This window comes from Echinops telfairi, unplaced genomic scaffold, assembly GCF_000313985.2.
Source record: "Echinops telfairi isolate 266 unplaced genomic scaffold, ASM31398v2 ScPeMD7_23;HRSCAF=83, whole genome shotgun sequence".
Classification (NCBI taxonomy): domain Eukaryota; kingdom Metazoa; phylum Chordata; class Mammalia; order Afrosoricida; family Tenrecidae; genus Echinops; species Echinops telfairi.
Genome location: NW_022103920.1, coordinates 56434124 through 56455842, shown reverse-complemented (window position 1 = coordinate 56455842; position 21719 = coordinate 56434124). Strand labels below are relative to the sequence as shown.

The 21719-nt window shown below is 40.5% G+C and overlaps 1 protein-coding gene across 2 annotated transcripts in view; it reads right to left on the bottom strand.

Annotated features, from left to right (window-relative positions):
- Positions 1-8316: 8316 nt before the first annotated feature.
- The window catches only part of CFAP69 (cilia and flagella associated protein 69), a 70318-nt gene continuing 56915 nt past the window's right edge, over positions 8317-21719 (bottom strand). The window contains exons 17-23 of one of the 2 annotated variants that reach the window (XM_045288832.1): positions 21392-21584; positions 19447-19584; positions 17988-18064; positions 16375-16572; positions 11465-11551; positions 9101-9205; positions 8317-8576 (exon numbers count right to left, since the gene is read on the bottom strand). In XM_045288832.1, the coding sequence (XP_045144767.1) occupies positions 8406-8576; positions 9101-9205; positions 11465-11551; positions 16375-16572; positions 17988-18064; positions 19447-19584; positions 21392-21584 (969 nt within the window). In that variant the 3' untranslated portion in view covers positions 8317-8405. Of the gene's footprint in view, positions 8577-9100; positions 9206-11464; positions 11552-12507; positions 12642-16374; positions 16573-17987; positions 18065-19446; positions 19585-21391; positions 21585-21719 lie in introns of those variants that run through there. The other variant, XM_045288833.1, reaches the window with a different exon arrangement.

Sequence of the window (21719 nt, the reverse complement as noted above, 5' to 3'; positions counted from 1 at the left end):
TAACCTTACAGGATTGGACTTTACTAAACATGAGTTTTATATTTAAAAGAGAGACTATGGAAAATATTTCAAGCAAGATGATGTCAGTCTGAAAGCTTAATTCTCACTGTTAGTAATTATGTGATCAAATGTTTCCTATAATACTTGCCAAAGTTGTTATTTCTAATTATTTAACATTAATGTTGTTTAATAGTTTGTTTTAAGGGTTGTGTTTTTGTTAATATGTCATTGTTTTATATACTGAATGATCATTTCATCCTTTCAAGTAATTTGTTAAATTTAATAGTTATTTTTTATTTAGAAGTCATCTTTCTAAAGCATGTTTTAAAGAAAATACTACTTATAATGTAAATGCAATATATTTTTAATACAATGATCAATAGACTGAACTTGTAAACAATTTTATAAGGTATCTTATACATTAATATTGACTTTAATACCCTGCCAAAAATATGTCACTGTTGTCCTAAAAAATAATATTTAGTCTTGGTAAAGTGTATTGGGTGGTTTCTGAAATGTCCATTTATTCACCATGCAGTTAAATATTAAAGTATTTTTTCATTCAGTGCAGAACAAAATATTTTTATGCTTTTACTTTGATTTTCATTATGTTAGGGAAAAAAGAACAATAAACAAAAGGGCAGTAAGAAACTTCATTTTACTCAAATATACTCTCATAATTTAAAAACATATTATAGCTTTATTAACATTTCTTACACAATCCAATATACCCATTCACATTCAATTCTGTTGTTCATAGAGTAGGGTTATACAGTTCATAGAGTAGGGTTATACAGTCATAATTGCTATCAGCTCCCAATCCTCTCCTTCCTCCCCACTCCCTTCCTGTACCCTCAGGGAACCAATCCTGCTGTAACCATTTCTGAAGGGCTATCTATCTCAACTTTCATGAATTGCATGATCTTAAATATGCAAACAAACATATGCAAATCTAACGTGAATAATTAGGTAAAACAAGTAAAAACCATAATAGTACGGGGAGAAAATATCTTGGAACTAGAGGATAGTTCTGTGGTTCACCAGTGCCATACCACACCCTCAACTTATTATGCATTCTGTGTGGCCCTTCTGAGAGGGACTGCCCAATTATCTTTCAGATGGGTTTTGGGCCTCCACTACATCCACACCCCTTCACATCAATTTGGTTTTGTGTTTTTGGACTTCTGATACCTCGCCCCTTCAACACCTCATGATCACACAGACTGGTGTGCTTTTTCCATGTGGGTTTCTTTGTTTCTCTGCTAGATGGCCGCTTGTTTAACTACAAACCTTTAAGGTCTCAGATGCTATATCTTTTGATAGCAGGGAACTATCAGCTTTCTTCACCACATTTGCTTATGCACCCGCTTTGTCTTCAGCGATCATGTCAGAAAGGTGAGTAGCATATAATGCCACATTTTTAGAACAAACCATTCTTGTACTGAGGCAAGATTTAGGTAGAAGCCCAAAGTCCATCTGCTTCTTTGTTGCGAGTGCGTGCATATACATATATAAATAAATTTACGTATATTTATCTTTTATACATATATTTCTTTTCCTCCTACACCACTTCTGTGTTTACCCATCGTTCACCTCTCCGTAATTCCAGATACAAATCCCTTGAACAAACATGGTCAGAAAAGCTACCCCTCTTCACCATCAACTTTAGAACACATTCTATTTCCCTGAACCCATCATTGTTGGCCCCTTGATCACCTCTCCTTCCCCACCTCCCCTCCCATGGTCCCATGGTCCAGTCACTGTTTCCGTAAGGTTGTCTATCCTGCATGTCTTGTATAGATAAATGCCAAACAAAAAGATAACAAACAGCTCCCCACCACACGCAACCAAAATAAAACATACAGATAGTCACAAGTCTAACAGGGCACATGACATAGAACACACCCTTTTAGTCTGCATCCATCGTGTCCACAAGGCGAGCATCTGTAAGACCACATTGGTATCCCATGGTCAGGATGGAATGGTCTAGTGCTCCGACCCCGCCCCATCATGCCTTTAGACTTTCAGTGCGGCCTCCTCATGAGTAATGCCCAACCAGTTCAGATGGGATGCCAAGTACTGCCATGCCCTCACCCCCACCCCAAGTCCGAAGTTTACAATTGTTTCTTTGCTCCCATCATGGGTCTGTCTCTTGATTTGCCCCCTTTTGTGGGAGTCAGACCAGTGCTCTCCCTGAGCTGTATCTTCAGGGCAGTCCTCTGCAGTGCTGTCACTTAGAGAGGACATCACGTCTTGCGCTGAGGCCAGCCCTGCAGACATCTGGGAAGGAGCTGCTCTGAGCACAAACATCACCCTCAAGGACTGGCACACTGGTATGAGGTCTACTCTTGCTCTTCCTTTCTGGTGGAGATATAAATAATATCCTCCCCTTGAATGGGTTAGTGCCCTGACCCCCCATTGCCATCATTATTCTTCCCCCACCCCTCTGTGGGCCTCAAAGGTCTATGAGAGGGAGGAACAAGATGCCTTTCAGAGGAGCGGCTATTTCCATTTGGTGTTGATGACATGAATCATTGGGTCTTGTCTGGCTTTTGCCAGAATATCTCGTCCTCAGCCCGGAAATTGTGTTTCTGTGTGTTTTCCCTTATTCCTATTCTGCTGTTTGAACTTACCTCAGTGGATTCATGTTGTACTTGACCTTTTGCCCTTGGCTAACTTCACTCAGCACAATTTTTTCCATGAGATGAGGTGTTTCATAATTTCATCACTATTTTTTAGGGATGAATAGTATTCCATGTTTTCGTTTTAGATAAATTCTCCTCTATACAATTGATGTCAGTACACCAAGCTTAATTATATATAAGTTATTTTAATAACAGACCCCCAAAATACTGAACAAGTATGGAACTGATGTTTGGACCTGATCTAAAAATAAATTTTGAGCTAAAGGAGGGCTTTGACATTCTTTGAGTTATGGACCACATTGAGATTCCACTGAAGTTATAGACTCTTTATTTGAGATTTTACGCACACACACACACACACACACACACACATTTTGTGTATAATTTCAAGGGATTTAATGAACTTCAGGTTAGTAATCACCAATAATAAGAACTGAATGAACTAAATAGCTTTCCGACATTATTTTACAAATATTATTTTATATAAGGAAACTTGTATAAAGGTTATAAGTCTAACAAATCACAAATATTTTATGTTGTCAATTAATATTGGGTCCCTAAACTCAGAGAATAAACTGTATTGGAGGATAGCACTAATATTTTTTTAGAAATATTGAAAGCTACCCAATTTTCAAGAAAAATTGAAAGATTCCTAAAATTCATTACCTACGGATGAGCTAAATGAGTACATAGAGATACAGTTTGTCCTTCACAATCTTTTGGGAAATGAAAGATTAAGCTCAAAAGCCCAGTGCCATAAAGCAAGATCACAGTGATTTTAACCTAAAAATTTTTCAACCAGTTGTTACCAGCCATTCGTGGCCATAAAAAAATCATTGCATTCCTAAAATTTCTTGTTTTAATGAATACAATGACATAATTAGACTTCCAAGGTGTCAGCTGCGAATGTTTTCCTAGTTTGCCTAACTGAGCTACATGCTAGATTGGATTATTAAAAATAAGTTCATTGAGATTGGATAACAGTTGCCAAACTGTATAATATTGGATAACAGTTGCCAAACTGTGTTGCTGATTAGCAACACAACCCATAACCACTCGGCACCCAGGGCTTCGGGGAACCAGAATGGCCTTGGGGGCAGTGGGTGTATGACTCTTACTATACCTGGAAATCTATGTTCGGAAATGTTGACTACTTTAGGAAGTATTACCAAATTGTAGCATTTCAGGATGGGCTGGTCCAGCTCATAATTGGGAACCATCATGAAACTAGGAATATTTGACCAGAAAAAGACTGTGGATGACAGCATAGCTGTTTGCTTTGATATGAAATATGACATGTTCCCCAGAATGTAGACTCATGACAGGAGGGATGCAAGTTACTCATGCAATTAATCATTCACTGTTTATCACCCAGTATAAAGCCCCATCTGACAGCTACATTTAACAATGCAATGAGCTCCCTCACGTGGCAACAAACTCCTCTTGCTGAGAATATTGAAGTCATGTTCTTGTTTTTCCTACTCCAACAGGTTAGTCACATTTATTTTCCACCAGTGGTCATTTTAACTATGTATCTGGATTATTAATACTCACAATAGCTTTGGGATCTTGATATTAACTATAATTACATTAGTGAGCTTGTTGGGCCCAATATAGGTTCTCATGGATAATCATACTGATTTACAGAGGGGAAAAATTGTATAAGTCAACCCAAATATCATCTGAGGCACCTAATTTTACCACAAAAGCTGCATAAAAAAATGTGCTGAAAAACTCAGCTTATACACGAGTACATGCAGCACTTCACCTGAAATTATCTTCAAATGTCTTTTTTTTAAAACATCTTTTTATTGGGGGCTCATATAACTCTTATCACAATCCATACATACATCAATTGTGTAAAACCTCATCATTCTCAAAACATTTGCTTTCCACTTAAGCCCCTGGCATCAGCTCCTCATTTTTCCCACTCCCTCCCCGCTCCTCCCTCCCTCATGAACCCTTGATAGTTTATAAATTATTTTGTCATATCTTACACTGTCCAACATCTCCCTTCACCCACTTTTCTGTTGTGTGTCCCCCAGGGGGGAGGTGATATGTAGATCCCAGTAATACAGTTCCCCCTTTCCACCCCACCCTCCCGGTATCTCCACTCTCACCACTGGTCCTGAAGGGATCATCTGGCCTGGATTCCCTGTTTCTAGTTCTTATCTGTACCAGTGTACATACGCTGGTCTAGCCAGATTTGTAAGGTAGAACTGGGATCATGATGGTGGGCGGGGGCGGGGAGGAAGCATTTAAGAACTAGAGGAAAGTTGTATGTTTCATCCTTGCTACACTGCACCCTGACTGGCTCCTCTCCCTGTGACTCTTCTGTAAGGGGATGTCCAGTTGACTACAGATGGGCTTTGGGTCTCCATCCGCACTCCCCTCATTCACAATGATATGATTTTTTTCATTCTTTGATGCCTGATACCTGATCCCTGCGACACCTCATGATCGCACAGGCTAGTGTGTTTCTTCCATGTGGGTTTTTGTTGCTTCTGAGCCAGATGGCTGCTTGTTTACCTTCAAACCTTTAAGACCCTATTGAAGACACTTTTATTCGTGTTCACCAAACTCCATCTTTTTTTTTCCCTTTTAATTTTCTTTTCCATTCCATTTGGTAACAACAATTGCGGTTGGAAAGCTTGACGTTTTGTCTCAAGTGGCTCGTGGATGAGAAGACACTGTCCTTCTGCCAGGCAGGCTGGGTGGGGAAGCAGCATTCCCCGGAGTTGGTGTGCGGTGAGTCCGGGTTGTGAGAGCAGAGGTAGAACCACTGGCATTGGTGACGTGGTCACAGCTCAGGGGCGGCTCACTTGCTCACTGTGGGCGGGCCGGAACTGCTTATGCAAATAGGTGCAATGGTTCCTGGAGTAAGCAATGCTTGAAAAAAAACGAAAACCAAACACTGCCTTCCGGTCAATTCTGACTCTTTGAGACCCTATGGGAGAGTGGAGCGGCCCCGGGTTCTGAGACGTCCCATCTGTGCAGGAGCAGACAGCCTCGACCCTCTCGTGGAGCAGCTTCTCTCAGGAACGGCAGACCGTGGGCTGGCAGTTCAATAGGAAACCCACCACACACTACCAGGGCTCCTAAGCAGTATGACTGCTCCATCAACCTACGTTTCTGTCCTTGTTAAATGGCCGCTTCACAATCACTTGATCTGTTTCACTTTTTCCCTTCTTTTTTAAAAAAATCATTTTATTGGGGGCGGGCTCATATAAATCATCCCAATCCATCCATCCATTGTGTCAAGCATATTTGTACATTTGTTGCCATCATCATTCTCAAAACATTTGCTTTCTACTTGAGCCCTTGGTATCAGCTCCTGATTTACCCCCCTCCCTCCTTGCTCCCCTCTCCTTCCTGAACCCTTGATAATTTATAAATTATTATTTTGTCATGTCTTACACTATCTGATGTCTCCCTTCACCCACTTTTCTGCTGTCTGTCCCCCAGGGAAGAGGTTATATGTAGATCCCTTTCTACATATATGTGGTTCCCCCTTTCTACCCTACCACTTTTTCCCTTCTATGTGGCAGGGGAAGGGCCCACAAAGTATTTGAATTGGAGTGGCCTTGATCAATCTGTTGATATTGTAATATATTAACAAATAATATTCAAACAATATCCGTTTTATGTCCGTGTCTCGGCTGTGTTCATGAAAGAGCATTTAAGCTTCGCCATTTGAGAAAGCATATCATGTCTTACTAGAAGTAAATACATTTGAATTGCCTTAACGTGCTGTCTCTGGTAGTGTTCCTTGCATCATATGTCGCTGGCTGAACCTTTCATTTAGGCCCAGGATGTGATTACAGTTGTAGACTCAAAGGAGAGACTGCCAGGAGCTGAGGCTGCTGCTGCATTTATTCATTAACATTGGCTGATGTGTTGGGGTTCTTGAGTTGAGGTCCCTGGGTGGTGCAAATAGTTATCAAGCCTGGCTACAAACAGGCCATGGAAACCTCATAGCCTGTTTCTAGCAGTAAGGCAGCTCCTTGTCCTTGTCACAGTTCACCCTTGGACAGCACAGGTTTGCACGGAGGCCACCCATACATGGAACTCAAACAAAAACATTCTGTGAGCTGTTCATGTCTGTAATGACTGATTCTGGCAGTGAAAAGGAATCTTTCATGCTTTCATACATTGTTCATCAGATTTGTTCATCGTACAATACCACAAACTTTAAATAACAACGTAAAACCCATAGGGAACAGGGCCTCTAGTAAGTGCTTCCAGGAAGCGGAGGACAGCCGTGACACAGTGAGAAAAGGCTGCATTGCTGGCTCTGTACCCTAGCTGGAGGTCTGCAGCCATGGCCCCCACCATCGCAAAGTAAGTGCATCCAGTGCCCGGGAGCATGGGACGTTTTCAAAGAAGATGAGAACATTTGTCAAGCCATTGCTATAGTTACACAAGCAGGTGTGCAAACCGTGCTGTCTTTGCAATGTACCTTTTTCTCTAGTATTGAAAACACAAGTTTTTTATGTGGGTGCAGTATACACCTATAAAGTAATGGTTCATCCATTTTATTTGATCAACAGTTATCAGTAAGGATACCTGTCAACAATGGGCTATTAGCAGTTAAGTTTTGGGGATTCAAAAGTTGTATGTGGATTTCCAACGGAAAGGGTTGGAGTGGGAGTGCATCCCACCCACATACTGTTCCGGGGCCAATGGCACATGCATAAAATCTCTCTACAGACATCACCTGTATTTTACTTTTTATTGTTTAGCTCATGACTAACATGTACTTTTTTATAGTCACATGTTATTTTTACTTTGGCCAATGTATTTGTTGCAGACTAATTTCATTTTATCACTTAGCTTTCATACATATTTATGACAACAGTAACTTGGGTTTCCCTCTACCCTCTCCAAATGATACACACTTTGGATGGGTTGGCTTCCTCCTGGCTCCAAGAGCAGGGGTTCTCAGTTCTGACCAAAGTCCAAGTGAGTGACAATGGCCCAGGAGCAGGCTCATGGTCCCGTCAGGAGCCCTGAGATGCAAGAGGCCGATGCTGAGTCTGTTGGGAGACAGACATACACTCTCCTCACTTGGACGGGAGCCTGAGAGAATGAGAGCCAGGAGGTGCTGGGGAAGGGGAAGGTACTACTCATGTGGTTTCAGTGCCTCGATGCAACAATGCTTGTCTTCTAGTTCACTCCCTGATGTGACATGTATAGTTGTTAGGTGCTCTGACCCATAGTGACCCACATAGTTCTCTGCACAACAGCAATAAGTGCCCCATCCGGCGCCATCCTCACAATTGTTATGCTAGAGCCCATTGCTGCAGCCACGGTATCAGCCCATCACATTGAGGGTCTTCCTCTGCCTCGGTGACCCTTCCTAGAGCCTAGTCTCTCTGGATAATGTGTCAAAGTAAGTGGGAGGGTGTCGCTCCATCCTTGCTTCTGAGGCGCATTCAGGCTGTATTTCCTCTAACACAGACTCGTATGTTCTTCAGGCAGTCCGTGGTATGTATGTGTTTGCTAAATCAGGTTGAGACAGGGTTGTTTTTTCCACTTGCAACCAAAAGAGTCCTAGCTGAGAAAATACTATGATTTCAGTGACGAGAATCGGTAATCTTTCCAGAGAACTTGATGACGACTCTTCCAAGACTCTATATTAACATTTTCAATAAAAATAAATGTGATGTGCTTACTTTTTTAGACACAATAATTTACTAAAATATTTGCTTTACATTTTCAGATAAAGGTATATTTAACTAGACACTGCCTCGAGGGCGTTTATTTCGGATTACTCTTCTTCAGCTCCTCGGCAGTTTTGGCTGCTTTCACCCTCTGCAGGGCTCCTCCTCGGACAGGCAGCTTCTTCAGAGCAAGGTCTGTGTCAGCCAGAGGGCCTCCTATTATCCGGGCAGGCGTGCTTTCCACTGTTACTACCGGGCCAGAGGCCACCTGAAAGGGCACAAGGTAAATACAGTCCAACTTCAAACCTTTTGTTCAATAAGGAAGAGACATCGTCTTCCCTACACACATCCTGCACACCCTCCGGCTTGCGGGACAGGTTGCAATGAGTGTAAGGCAACGATTGGGAGCAAGAGTGGGTTTGAATCCTAATTCGAACTGGTTGTCAGCTGTGCAACCTGGGGCAAACCATGCCCAGAGAAAGATGCTAGGCATGCTGGGATATGGCACGGACCTGGTTTTGCCAGGCACCAGAGGTGCCACGCATTTGCTACTAACGGCTGGCCGGGGGATGTCAGAACATCCCTAGTTGTCACCGCACTTACTTGGGTAGCCTAGAGTGTAGCTCGCGGGGGCGGGTGAGTGGCCATGATGTTAATGGGCCTGAAGTATGTGAAATGTGAATGGTGAAAAGAAAAAAATATGGGATTATAGTTGTATCGCAATAACACTATTTGGAGACTAGATTAAACGTCGATTAAGAAGAGTTGTGGTGGGGAAAAAATCCAACTTACCGTTGTGTTAAGGCCTTTGATATCTGTCCGATGAAAGATTGCGTTTTGTGGTCGTTCATTGTATCTAGAGGATTCTACAGCCTTTTCCTGAAGCCTTTTTGCTTTCTGAAGGGTTTTAAATTTGGAAGGAAATAAGGTTAATTTCTAGTAAAGCATTAACTATGATACATACTCACAATGAATATACAAAATACTTGTATCTGGCTTGAGGTGGCTTTTTATAAGGTAGTTTCAGAATTTCTACCTACTCATTTTGGAGATTAGGATGTTCTATTGTTTGTGCATTTAGGGAAACCTCGCTTCCTGAAAATACCGTTGAGATTTCCAGTGGTATCAGTCATGTACAACCAAAGAGTAAAGCAGGTACTAGAGAAATTAGGTTCGATTTTTAGCACCTTATACAAAGCTACAACATTCACAACAGGGGATGTCTATTGCCGATGTATTTTACATACTAATCCAGCACACTTCTATATATCATATGTTCAAATCCTCTAGTTTGTTACAGTTCGATCAAGCTCGATAATAACACTGAAACAAGCTGAAATGTGAGATAAATGATCTGAAAGAGCAGGGATTGATTTTCATTAAGTACTCATTAAATTTGTGGGAGTGTGAGGATATATATACACACACATACATAACACAAACACACATATAGTGAACATTTTATTGTGCTTTGGATGAAAAGCCTAAAAAGCATATTAATTTTCCATTCAGCAAATTATAGACATTTTGTTTATATACATTGTTTGCAATCCCCTCATTGTAACAGTATACTCCCCACTTCATCCCTGGGTTCCCTGCTTCTATTTGTCCTTCTCTCTTGCCCCTTCCTGCCTGTTAGGACGTTACCCATTGCTTTCAAGCTGATTCAGACTCACAGAGACACTACAGGACCAAGAAGAGCTGCTACATAGGGTTTCTGAGACTGTAAGTCTCAGCATGAGGAGATAGCTTATCTTTCTCCTGGTTTAGGAAGCTAGAAGGTTCTGGCTTTAGAGGAAGGCTCTCTCTCTCTGAGGAAGGTCCCTTTTTCTTCAGCTTCTGCGTTCTGGCTCCTTGGAACTCTCCATGTGTTTTGGTGTCTATCTTACCTCATCTCTGCTCACTGGCGTCCTTGTTTCATCTCTCATATCTCAAGAGACTAACCCCAAACAAAACCATACACAGTGTTTCAGGGAGTGGGCGATACCACCTTCTGGGAGTACTGGGGGAGGGGGCACTGCAAAAGCAGATACCTATACTTTATCATGGACTATGGATTACAGTACAAATGTTTTTAATTGTCATGGGGTGCTCAGTAATTTTTTGTCTGAAAAGGTGGTGGTAGGCCAAATAAATTTGGTCTTTAACATAAAAGACAACCCATTCCCAAATGAATAACCACAGGCATTGGTGATGGTAGCAATCATGAGATTGCTCCCCTAAAAAACTCCTCTTTTAACCTTTGTAATTAATAATCTGTGCGAAGACACCCAGAGACTGTATAATATCTTATTGCCCAACAAGGTGTCCCCAGTGGTTTTGTGGTTGTTAGTTGCCACCAGTTCAGTCTGGACTCATTGGGCTCTGAGGCTAGTCTCCAGTTAAAGTTGGGAAGACCTTTTAATGAAAAAGTGGATACAGTCAGAGTACCTTTGGTGATTTTGTTAATTTTGGCTTTGCTATCTTAATATGGTTCCACTATTTACTTGGACTAAGTTAACAGTTAGCAATTCCAATCCAGGGGACGAATGGTCACATTAAGTAAAAATGTATTCAGTGAATTCATGGAAGAGGTGAAAAGTAACGAGAGTTTGGATACCCATGGCACTGTTCACGTACTTCAAGTGAGCAGCTAGGATTCAGTCTTTCAGGACTGGTGTTCAGTTTCTAAGTGAAGGTGATCATCACATTTCTTGGCTGTGATGTATTTGCGACACATATTTTGAGGTCATGAAGAAGAAAACTTCTTGGGACATGGATAGAAAATAAAGGACTTTTTCCCTGTCCTTCTTACAAAATAAATAAATCTGTGAATAAGAATGTGTAAAATGGAAAACAGAAGCACATTCCTCCTGTTGATTTTTGGTTAACTATTAGCTTCTTTTATGCAGTTCAGGAATATCACTTTTACAACATGTTCAATGCTACACCAAATGAATCTCAGAGTAGCGTTTTCAATAACTGAAATGTGTAGTTTTAGTTATCATTTTAAGTTGCATATAAGGATCCAAATAGAGTTAGTATTCTACACAAAGGTCAGTCACTAGAGAGCGTGAATGAATAATGATTCCTAAAATATATCTGCCTTTAAACAGAGTTGGTTAGTTTTTGATGGATTGTAATATTCTTAAAATAAACATCAACAAACAAATTTACCTTTAATGTTTTAGCATTTGATGTTCTGGCCAAGAAATTTTCCCAAGATTTATTAGCCAATTCCCTTTGCTTGTGTGTGGCTTGTATCTGAAATGAGGAAGATAAATAAAGAGTTTCAATATATATCAAAGGATACCAAAAAACTTGAGAGCCCTTATTTGAAGGAAGCTGCTAGATTTTTAAATGATTTCTTATTATTTTATTTTTTATTTTAATTTGGGTGAAAATTCAGAGCGAATTAGTTTCCCAACAACAATTATACACCTTTTGTGTCATGACATCGGTTGTGATCCCCTCAGTTCCTCTCTGGCTTCCCCGTTTCCATTTGTCCTTCTTTCCTGCCTCTTCATGCCTTCTGAGCATTGTTTTGGGGCATCATGCTTATAAAGTAGAAGGGCAACGAAAAAGAGGAAGACCCTCAACGGGATCGATTGTCACAGTGGCTGCAACAATGGGCTCAAACATAACAACAACTGTGAGGTTGGCCCAGGCCCAGGCAGTGTTTCATTCTCTTGTGCATCCGGTTGCTATGAGTCGAACCTGACTTGAGGCACCTAGCAATATTGTCCTTCCGGTCTTGTACGATTGACTGCACTGAGGAATACATTCCTCTCTGGTGCTAGCATTCACTCTATAGGTCCAACTTCTTTTGGCTGAAATAGGAATCCTGGAAATGGGTTCTGGTCCAGGCTTGGCAGATGTCTATGGGACACAGTCTCAAGGGTTCTACCAGGCTATCAGACCAAGTCTGCTCTTCTTAATAAGTGTGAGTTTTGTTGCACATTGATATTTTGCTTCCTTTCTGCCCAAGACCTTCTCTCGCGACATTCATCAGACCAATGGCTTCATCTGAAATGGCCATTCACAAGCTTTTCAAACTCCAGCTGATACTCACAAACGCAGGATGTAGAGAATTGTCTTTGTGGACTATGCTATGCCAATTGACCTAGATGCCCTCTGAGACCATGGTCCTAAGTTCCCAAGCTCAGGAAGTCAGTCGCTCAACGTGTTTAGTTATGGCTAAACAGTTTTCAAAACTTTACCCTGTTTATGCTCTTCAGCGCCCTTGGATATAGTTGCAGCACATTTGAATACATATGTGGGAACAGCATCTGCCAAGCCTCAGATATTCATAGGTGCATTTCTCCCTGGCCTCCTGCCATCTGTCTTGAAGCTCCTAGAGTTTTCCAAGATAAAATTTAAGGCCAACTAGGAAAAGGATGAGAATATTCATTGAATACAACTTAAAGGTCAAAAATCATTTCTAGTTATGTGGCTCAGGAACACCAGTGGCATTATGGGTTAACACATTGGACTGCAGTGACAAGTTTGGTGGTTCAAACTCATCAGCTGCTCTGCAAGAGAAAGATGAGGTTGTCTGCTCTCATAGAGAATTACAGTCTTGGAAACCTTACACGGCGTCACTAGGCGTTAGCATCGACTTGATGGTACGTAGTGGGTTTAGTTATATGGCTAAGGCTTAAACTGATTTTAATGAACTGCAACGCAAAACTTGCAATTTTAATAACAATAATCATTCTTAGGAACATTTATTGTTTAACATGACTAACACGTGTGAAAATAGATTATAATCTAGTACATGCTGTTTAAATGACCTAGTTAAAAAATTCATAGTAGAAAGTAAAAGATTCATGCTGGTTGTGTTAGACAGGGTTCTCTAGAGAGATAAAACAAAATTGATGATAATATATTTATTTATAAAGATAATTAGACATATAACAAGAAATGAACTGTTAAATCATATACAGATAAATATATAATACAAGAAATGAATGGTTAAATTATAAAGCACTACAAATGGCTCCCTGCAACTCAGTCCCATGAGAGAGAGTTGTGAGAGAGTAGCAGTCCTTCAAGTCTAGTCTGCTGCCAGATCTTCCTCTATTTATAGAGAGAGCTAGGCTACGTCAGCACAGCAGCCAATCACAAGGCAGGTCACCAACTGCCAGCCAGGTCACCAACCGCCAGTCCCCAGCTCCAGAGATGTCTTAAAGGGACCTCAATTTACAGCGACACAGTCCACAGGCTAGGCGTCCCACTTGTGTTTATTGGCCAGGCTGGCACAATAAACTTTCTCACTGGTCCTTGATAATAATTTGGGCAAGATCATATTGTCAAACAACGTCTGCTTTATGACTGTGGCAAAACAGGCAATGCTGTCAGAACACAATGTGTGTTGTGGGGTCACCTTCAAGGGAGGTTTCAGCTGAAAATCGTTTTCCACAGGGATCGTTCTCAACGGCTATTCATGACAGCTACAGTCAGAAGACACAGGTTGTTGGTTGGTGTACAATGTGTTGTTAAGCTTTAACTAATTTAAGAATATCTAAATAAAACAACTGCTGAAAACCAAATAGGGACAAATCCCTTATAAGAAACTGACAGCTAGTCAACAGAGCCCACTTTCTGCAAGAACTATTGACACAGTAAAACTGGCCAATAAGGTTGTCGACTTGTATCTACTTAAGAGGAACAAGTAAATGGATTTAAATGGCATGATCCACAAAATAAAAACTGAAATAATTGTGTGTCTAAGGTGTAGCAGAATTCATGCATGAATAAAGACAGAATTCTTTGTTTAGAAATGGTTTATGTGAAAAGTTCAGGCAGTAGAGAACACTGTAGAAATGGCTTTAAAGTGCTTTAAATGAACTCTGGTCATAGAGCAACATTGAGCAGAAGAGGAGAACCATGTTATCTTCATGTTTCTGGACAAGTTAAAAAGTTACTTAACTCATTTGCTAAAAATGTCTATCGTATTCAGTGTTCCATCAGAACACCCCCGAGGCATTTTCTAAGCAGCTGAAGGCAGAGAGTTTGTCTCTGTAATTTATAGAAGCTCAGAGTGAGTATCTTGGCACTAAGGTGAGAATGAAACCTACTATTTTGCCAATACAAATATTGTTATATGAACAATACTGCAACAGTCTATGAGTGGAGGATTAGGTAGATAATGCAGGCTGAGCTGGTGTGGGAGGGAAAGTGGGAGTAAACCCACAAGCATATAAAAGTTTGGCAGAGGATAGTAATATATATGTAGCTATCTTTGTTGCAAATACAGTAACAAATGTGGTGAGACATACCGGAGGCAAAGTTATGAATAATTTTCAGGCATAACAGAATCCTTGAGGGAATGAGTTGCTATCGTGAGAGGTCAGAATCTCAGGGGACAAGTGTATTGGCATAATACAGTTCACAGAGATCATGTTCTAACCACTCCTCCGTGGCTGCATAGTGACTGGGGTCTTACATGCTCCTGAGCAGTCACTAAGGTGGAGCCATTGATCTCTATCCCTCTGGAGGAAAGGTGAGTGATGAAAATCGAAAGCTTTATGGAAGTAACTTGTCCAATGGACTAATGGATCATGAAAGTATTTGTCTCCGTGATCCTGAGACCAGAAGAACTAGATGGTGCCCAGCTACCACCACCAACTGCACTAAAAAGGATCATATTAGAAAACCCTTCATAGAGTGAGAGAAAAGTGCAGGATAAAACTAAAAACCATAAGAGAGGACAGGTTTACTGATCAGATAGAGATTAGTGGAATCCCCAAGACTATGGTCCCTACCCTCCAGGTCTGAAACTGAACTCACCACTCTGGTCAACTAATCAATCGCTTAAGAGCCAAAAGGCAGTATTTACTCAAGGGAACATTTCAGAAGTTTAGGAAAGGAGGAAATAAAACAGAAAACAGAGGAAGTGGGATAAGTGATGGTACAATGAGGGCAGATGAGTTGACACAAAATGTGTAGGAACTGTTGGATGTAAAATTCTGTCTACCTTGACCTAATTCCCAATTAAAAATAGGAAAGAAAAGCTCATGCCTCGGGTCCGGCACAACTTGGTCTTCAAAGTGATATCTTCGCTTTGTAATCTTTTAAAGACGTCTTTTGCTGCAGTTTCTCAAAGCAAAAATATTGTTTGGTCCTTTGACTTTTGCTTCTATGGGTATTGATGTGTGCCCGAGTAAAATAAAATCTTTGATAACTTACAAAAAAGTTAATATGCCTATGATTGGCATGCTGAAAAAGGCTTATCATAGAATGAAGGTAGTGGGTCAATTTTATCTCTAAAGGAGGCTATACACATAGTCAGAGATAGACTTTTTCTGCCAGAATTTGTTAAGTATATGTATTTAAATTCTGCTACAAAAGACCCCTTTAAAGTATTGAAAAGCAAGAGGCCATTTTGAGAACTAAAGTATGCCTGACCCAAGCGAGGGTCCTTCTAATTAATTGCCTCATATACATTCAAAAGTTGGACAACGGATAAGGAAGAATAAGGAATAACCGATGCATTTGAATGATGGTGTTGGCAAAGAATATTGAGTGTACCACGGATTGCCAAAGGAAGAAACCAATTTATCTTGGAGAAGCGCAGCCAGAGTGCTCTCAGAAGGGAGGCTGGCAAGTACTTTAGACGTGCTAGCAGTCACAGGAGAAGGACATCTTGCTTGGTACAGGAGGAGGTCAGTGAAACAGAGAAAGAGCCTCCATGAGGTGGTTGACATGGTGGCTGCAACAAGGGACCCAGGGAGCAACAGGTCCGTGTGCTGTACACAAGAGCTCTAGAGTTGCGGTGGACCTACGACACCCAAGAACACCGTCATATATGGACACAGGCTGCAGTTCTGGAACGCTGTGTGGTGTGTCAAAAAATAGAAGTGTCTCAGTTAACTCTTTACCTTTTGCAAGGGAAGACTGTAGACAAAAACTTGTAATGCAGTCACACAGCAAGAACTATAGTAAATAGAGAACTTGCCAGTCTTCAAAAGCCACTACACAAAAACATAAAAGAACTCTACGAGAACCAAAATATCTGAAGGATCTTTTAAATGGATTAATACAGTGAAATGCATATTTGTGCTTCGATGGTCTCTGCGGCTTACTTTTGAATAAACTTTTTGCTCGTTTTGTACATCTTGGCGTGCTTGGCTCTCGATCATCTCGCTCTGCAAGGAAACAACCATCTTTCCAATGTTCTCCGATGCTGTTGTAATAGCTTCCAGAATTTTTGCATCTGCACTGACTGGTCTTAATTTTTCTAATTTTATTTCCTCATATATTTCATTCCATATTTCTCCAATCTGTTGAAACAAAGTTTATGTTTATAATTAACTGGCATTAAATGATGCAATTTTAGGTAATTCTTCATTTGGTGGTCCCTCCAAAGTCAACACTGAGCTACTTCCCCTGACTTCTTGAGGGTGAGAGATGTTCATATGCAGCACAGGGGTGCAATTCAGATTGTTTTCATAATTCAGATTTGTAGTATTAATATTAGAATAATAATATTTATTTACTTAAAAACTCTCTTGAGACTTCAAAATCATTTATTTACACACAAAAATAAAACCAATAAGATAAGCATCCTAATATCTTTTAGTTGGTAATTGATTGAGATGTAGAGTAATGATAAATGATATAATACAACAATACTAATATGCATTCACAACCTATTTTAATAAGTGTAACACTGGCAATTTTGTTACCCAACCCTTTGCATTTAAATGTTCCACACTAAAATCTACTATTACACTACTTTGTGCACTAATGACCAGCAACACACACCAAGTGTTTACCAGTAACACACACCAAGTGTGAGAAGCGTGCAATGTTGGCTGTGATGGTTAAGGTTCTATGTCAACTTGGCTGGGCCATGACTGAGTTGATGGGCAATGATTTGGTCATTTTCCTTTTGGTGATCTGATTTGGTCATCCTCCATTTTCACATAACATGGTTTTCACATAATGACCAGTTCTTAATTAGCTACCACATCAATAAGTAAGGAATGTGTGTAAATATTTCATTCTAGCTCTTAATTTGGTGGCCTAGTAGTTACTCATTGGTTGTTAATGACAAGGTCGGCAGTTCAAAACCACTAGCTGCTCTGAGGGAGGAAAAGCCAGGCTTTCTACTCCTGTTATAGTCTTGGAAACTCAGGAAGTTGTACCCTGTCTATAGGGTCGCTTGGAGTGAGAACTGACTTGATGGCAGTGAGTGAGTGACTGTGTAAACCTAACCCAACTGATTCTGACTCACAGTGACCCAATAGAATAGGATTGACTTTCTAAGGCTATCAATCTTTTCTGGAAGCAGAAAACCTCAGCTTTCTCTCTTGGAGCAGCTGGTGAGTTCAAACTACTGTCCTTGCAGTTTGCTGCCCCATACATAACCCACTGCACCACAGGGGCTCTCTAGACATTCTAGTTGCAAGTACTCTCGAAAGAGAAGAAATGATGTATTTAAAAGTTGGTTAGGATTCTGAATAGCTCTGTAACAATAACACTCACGTTCTCTTATAAACAAATAACTTGGAGAAATTTTATTCAATGGAAATAACCTGATCATAGTGGTATATGTCTCCTGAACACCATCAAATGGAAACTGGATAACAAAAACTCCATGGTCTGTGGATTACTGCTCACACAATAGAGTTTTTCATGCCGAGTTTATGTTTTAACATATTAATATGAATAGCAAAATTATTAAGATACTCACTTTAAGGTCAAGATACCGATGTATGATACAAAGAGTGACAAAATCCTCAGCGGACAGGCCAGGCAACTTTTCAAAATCTAAACAAAGTGCACAGAGAGGGCATTACGCAAGCAGAGCAAGTGATTCCTAAAACACAAATAGCCAACACAAAAACAATACACCCACTTTTGATTCCATCTTCATTTCTGAGGAAGCCATCTTTGTGAGCACCTGGCTTCCTCCTAAAACAAACCTGTGCCAGGTCATCCGTATGCAGTCACCTGGCCTTCCTGTTCTGTGGCCGGGCAATGGATTTGAGCTTATAGAACTTGAAGACCGGGGAATTTTTTTTTTTAAATAATCATTTTATTTGGGGCTTGTACAACTCTTATCACAATCCATCCATCCATCTATCCATCCATTGTATGTCAATCACATTTTGTACATTTGTTGCCCTCATCATTCTCAAAACATTTGGTTTCTATTTGAGCCCTTTGTACCTCTCCTCTTTTCCCCCCTCCCTTCCAACCTCCCCCCTCCCTCATGAACCCTTGATCATTAATAAATTATTATTTTGTCATATCTTACACTGTCCATGTCTCCCTTCCCCCACTTTTCTGTTGTCCATCCCCCAGGGAGGAGGTTATATGTAGATCCTTATAATCAGCTCCCCTTTTCTACCCTACCTTCCCTCCACCCTCCCGGTATCACCACTTTCACCACTGGTCCTGAAGGGATCATCTGTCCTGGATTGCCTGTGTTTCCAGTTCCTATCTGTACCAGTGTACATCCTCTGGTCTAGCTGGATTTGTAAGGTAGAATTGGGATCATGATAGTGGGGGTGGGGAGGGAAGCATTTAAGAACTAGAGGAAAGTTGTATGTTTTGTCGTTGCTACACTGCACCCTGACTGACTCCTCTCCTCCCCGCGACCTTTCTGTAACTGGGGAATTTTTTTGTCTTTTACAGGAGTCAAGGATTTAAAAAACTCAGGTGATTAAACTTCTGGTACTGAGGCTTAGTTGTTTAATATTTCTTAACTTTGGGTGCACACCGGAATTTACCTAAGGAGTTTTAAAAACAATACTAGCGCCCGGGTCCTCCACACAGAGATTCTGATTTAACTGGTAGTAAGGGGTGCAGTCGGGACAAGCAGTGGGTCATGCATTAGAAGTATAAAAGAACAAAACAGAAAAGACCCAGCCCACCAAAGTGATTCTGACTCAGAGCAATGCCAAAGGGCAGAATAGATAGGCCCCCATTGGGTTTCAAGGCAGTGGAAGTTTAGGAATTCAAATGGCACACCTTTCTCCCACAGAGAGGCTGCTTGGTTTGCCAGCTGAGCACTTAACCACTGTGCCACCAGAGCAGGCTTTAGCACAAAGGGACTTAAGATGCTTGAAAAAAGACATGGCAAAGCAAAGTCGATACACATATTCAGCAAAATGAGATGTTCTTTTGAATTTGAAGTTATTTCTTACCCAGTTTGCCCAACACAGCATAAATCTTTGCTCGGATATTCTCAGCAACATCCATGACTGCAACTGTAGGGCAGTTGGCAGGCAGTGGCATGACTTTCTGCTCTTCTTGAAAGCTAGTAAGTAGGGGTTTCTTTGTATCTAATCATGGGATAGTATGAAACACAGGAGTTTGAATAACAGTAAATAACTGCTTAACTTGGAGATTTTAGTCTGCACAACATAAAATATAGAGAAATACTCCAAACTCACTGCTTAAGTCAGTGCTGACTCATGGCAACCCCCTGTAAGTTTCTGAGACTGTAACTGTTCACAGGAGTAGAAAGCCTGGTCTTTCTCCCATGGTGGTTTTGAACTGCTGACCATGAGGATCACAAACCAAGGCTTAACCACTACACCACCAGGGCTGCTATAGAAATACTAGCATAGATTAAAATTGTCGCTTATACATGGCTACTCTTTGGAAAGTAAGCAGTAAGTTATTTCTCTCCCATGCTATGGAAAAACTGAGTTTTCCAATTTATTATTTATTTGTAATATGACAACATTTAAAAAATTTAATCTTTAAAAAGTGAAAACTTTGTTGTAAATAAAGTTTACACTTTACATAAAATATTGTCGGTTTTAAATGGTATAGTCTCAGTTGTTTTACCTTATTAAAATGTTATACAATAACAATTTTTATGATGTAAATCAAAACAGTAATAAGAAATAGAAATAAAAATTAAAATGAAGGAAGTTTTTCATTTGAAGTGAAGAATAATAACAGTTTTGATGAACTAGGAATGTTAAAAGGTTTAACATGATATAATGAATAAAACACATAGTGTATAAAATGTATAACATGGTAAGAATATATAAAAGTATCATCATTTCTCACACTATAAATCTCATTCATTTAGAATCTAGAAACTAAACTTTAGGATTTTTTCAGCTTATTTTTATTTAGAAAATAATGTCTTCTTTCACAGTAAAAACTAATTGTATCAACAAGTATCAATAAGAACGTACAAGATGCATTAAAACTGTTTTGAAAATACTCTATCTATACTCAAGATAGAACACACTCTATCTTGTCCAAAATATTACTGGTAAATGAAGTTATTACTCAATCTATTTGGAAGAGAAGGTAGCACAGGTGGCCCCTAAGCTGGGCAGAGGGAACGGGAAGGCGAATGCCCGGGGACCCGGGCATTCTATCCTCAGAAGTGTCTGGAAAAACCCTCCCTGAGGAGAGCGCTGTGGTGGGGTGAGGACTGGGTGCGAAAGCAAGCACTTCTGCCCTCTGGGGTCCCTGCCTGGATGTGAGGCTGGGGACCCTACTGTGAAGCCTGCCCTGCAGGAGTGGCCCTTCTTCCTCCAAGAGCAGGGGCAGGCACACGTGGAAGTCGTACAGCCGAAGTGGGACGGTACAGTGCAAGCCGCACAGCACCGTGGGGCTTAGAGGTTCTTGCCTTTCAGCCCGTGCTCTTTCAGCAGCATCACCGTGGGACTGCAGCAGGACCAACCTGGGAACTAGCAGAGGGGAGCTAAGCGCCCCTCGCTGGTGATTTCCAGCCCACAGGGGGTCGACTACCAGTGTCTTTTCGTTGTTTACCTATATAGGTTTGTTTGCTGTTTGTAACCTTCTTTTGAGACTCTGCGAATTCTAGCAATAAAAGAAGATTAAGTGAAAAGAGAGAAAGTAACACAAAGAAATTTCTTCAGGAAGTTCTGTTAGCTTTTCAAGTTAAAGAATATAATAAAGTATATAATCATACCATTTCTTAATAATATTTTATAAAATGATGAACTTCTTACGTAGTGTTCTCCTAACCATCACAGGGTCTTCAAACCCTGTGAAAGAACTCTAGACAAAGGGGTGGCAATTCTCTACTAACGTCTTTTCAAGTTCTCTTTTGAAATTATCAATACAATTGCTTCTGCCAACAATTACAAACACACTTACCGATTATCTTCCCGTTTTTATCACGTTTTACACCAAGTTCTTTTTCTTCTCTTCTCCACAATTTGATTAAAAGACTTGCAGCTGTCTGCTCCTTCTTTCCTCGCCAAGCATTGACATGAGCCGTAGTTTTGGGATTGTCACAGAATTCAACCATTATCCCAAGTATTAGATTACAGAATTTTTTGTGGTTCAACTACAGCAAGGAAATAGAAAGAGACAGAAGTTTCAAGAAAGACTAACAAAAAAAACTCCACCAACTTTTAAAAAAAAGAGACACACTAGAACTAACAATAACTTATGCTCACCTTGTACAATGCAGTCTAAGATG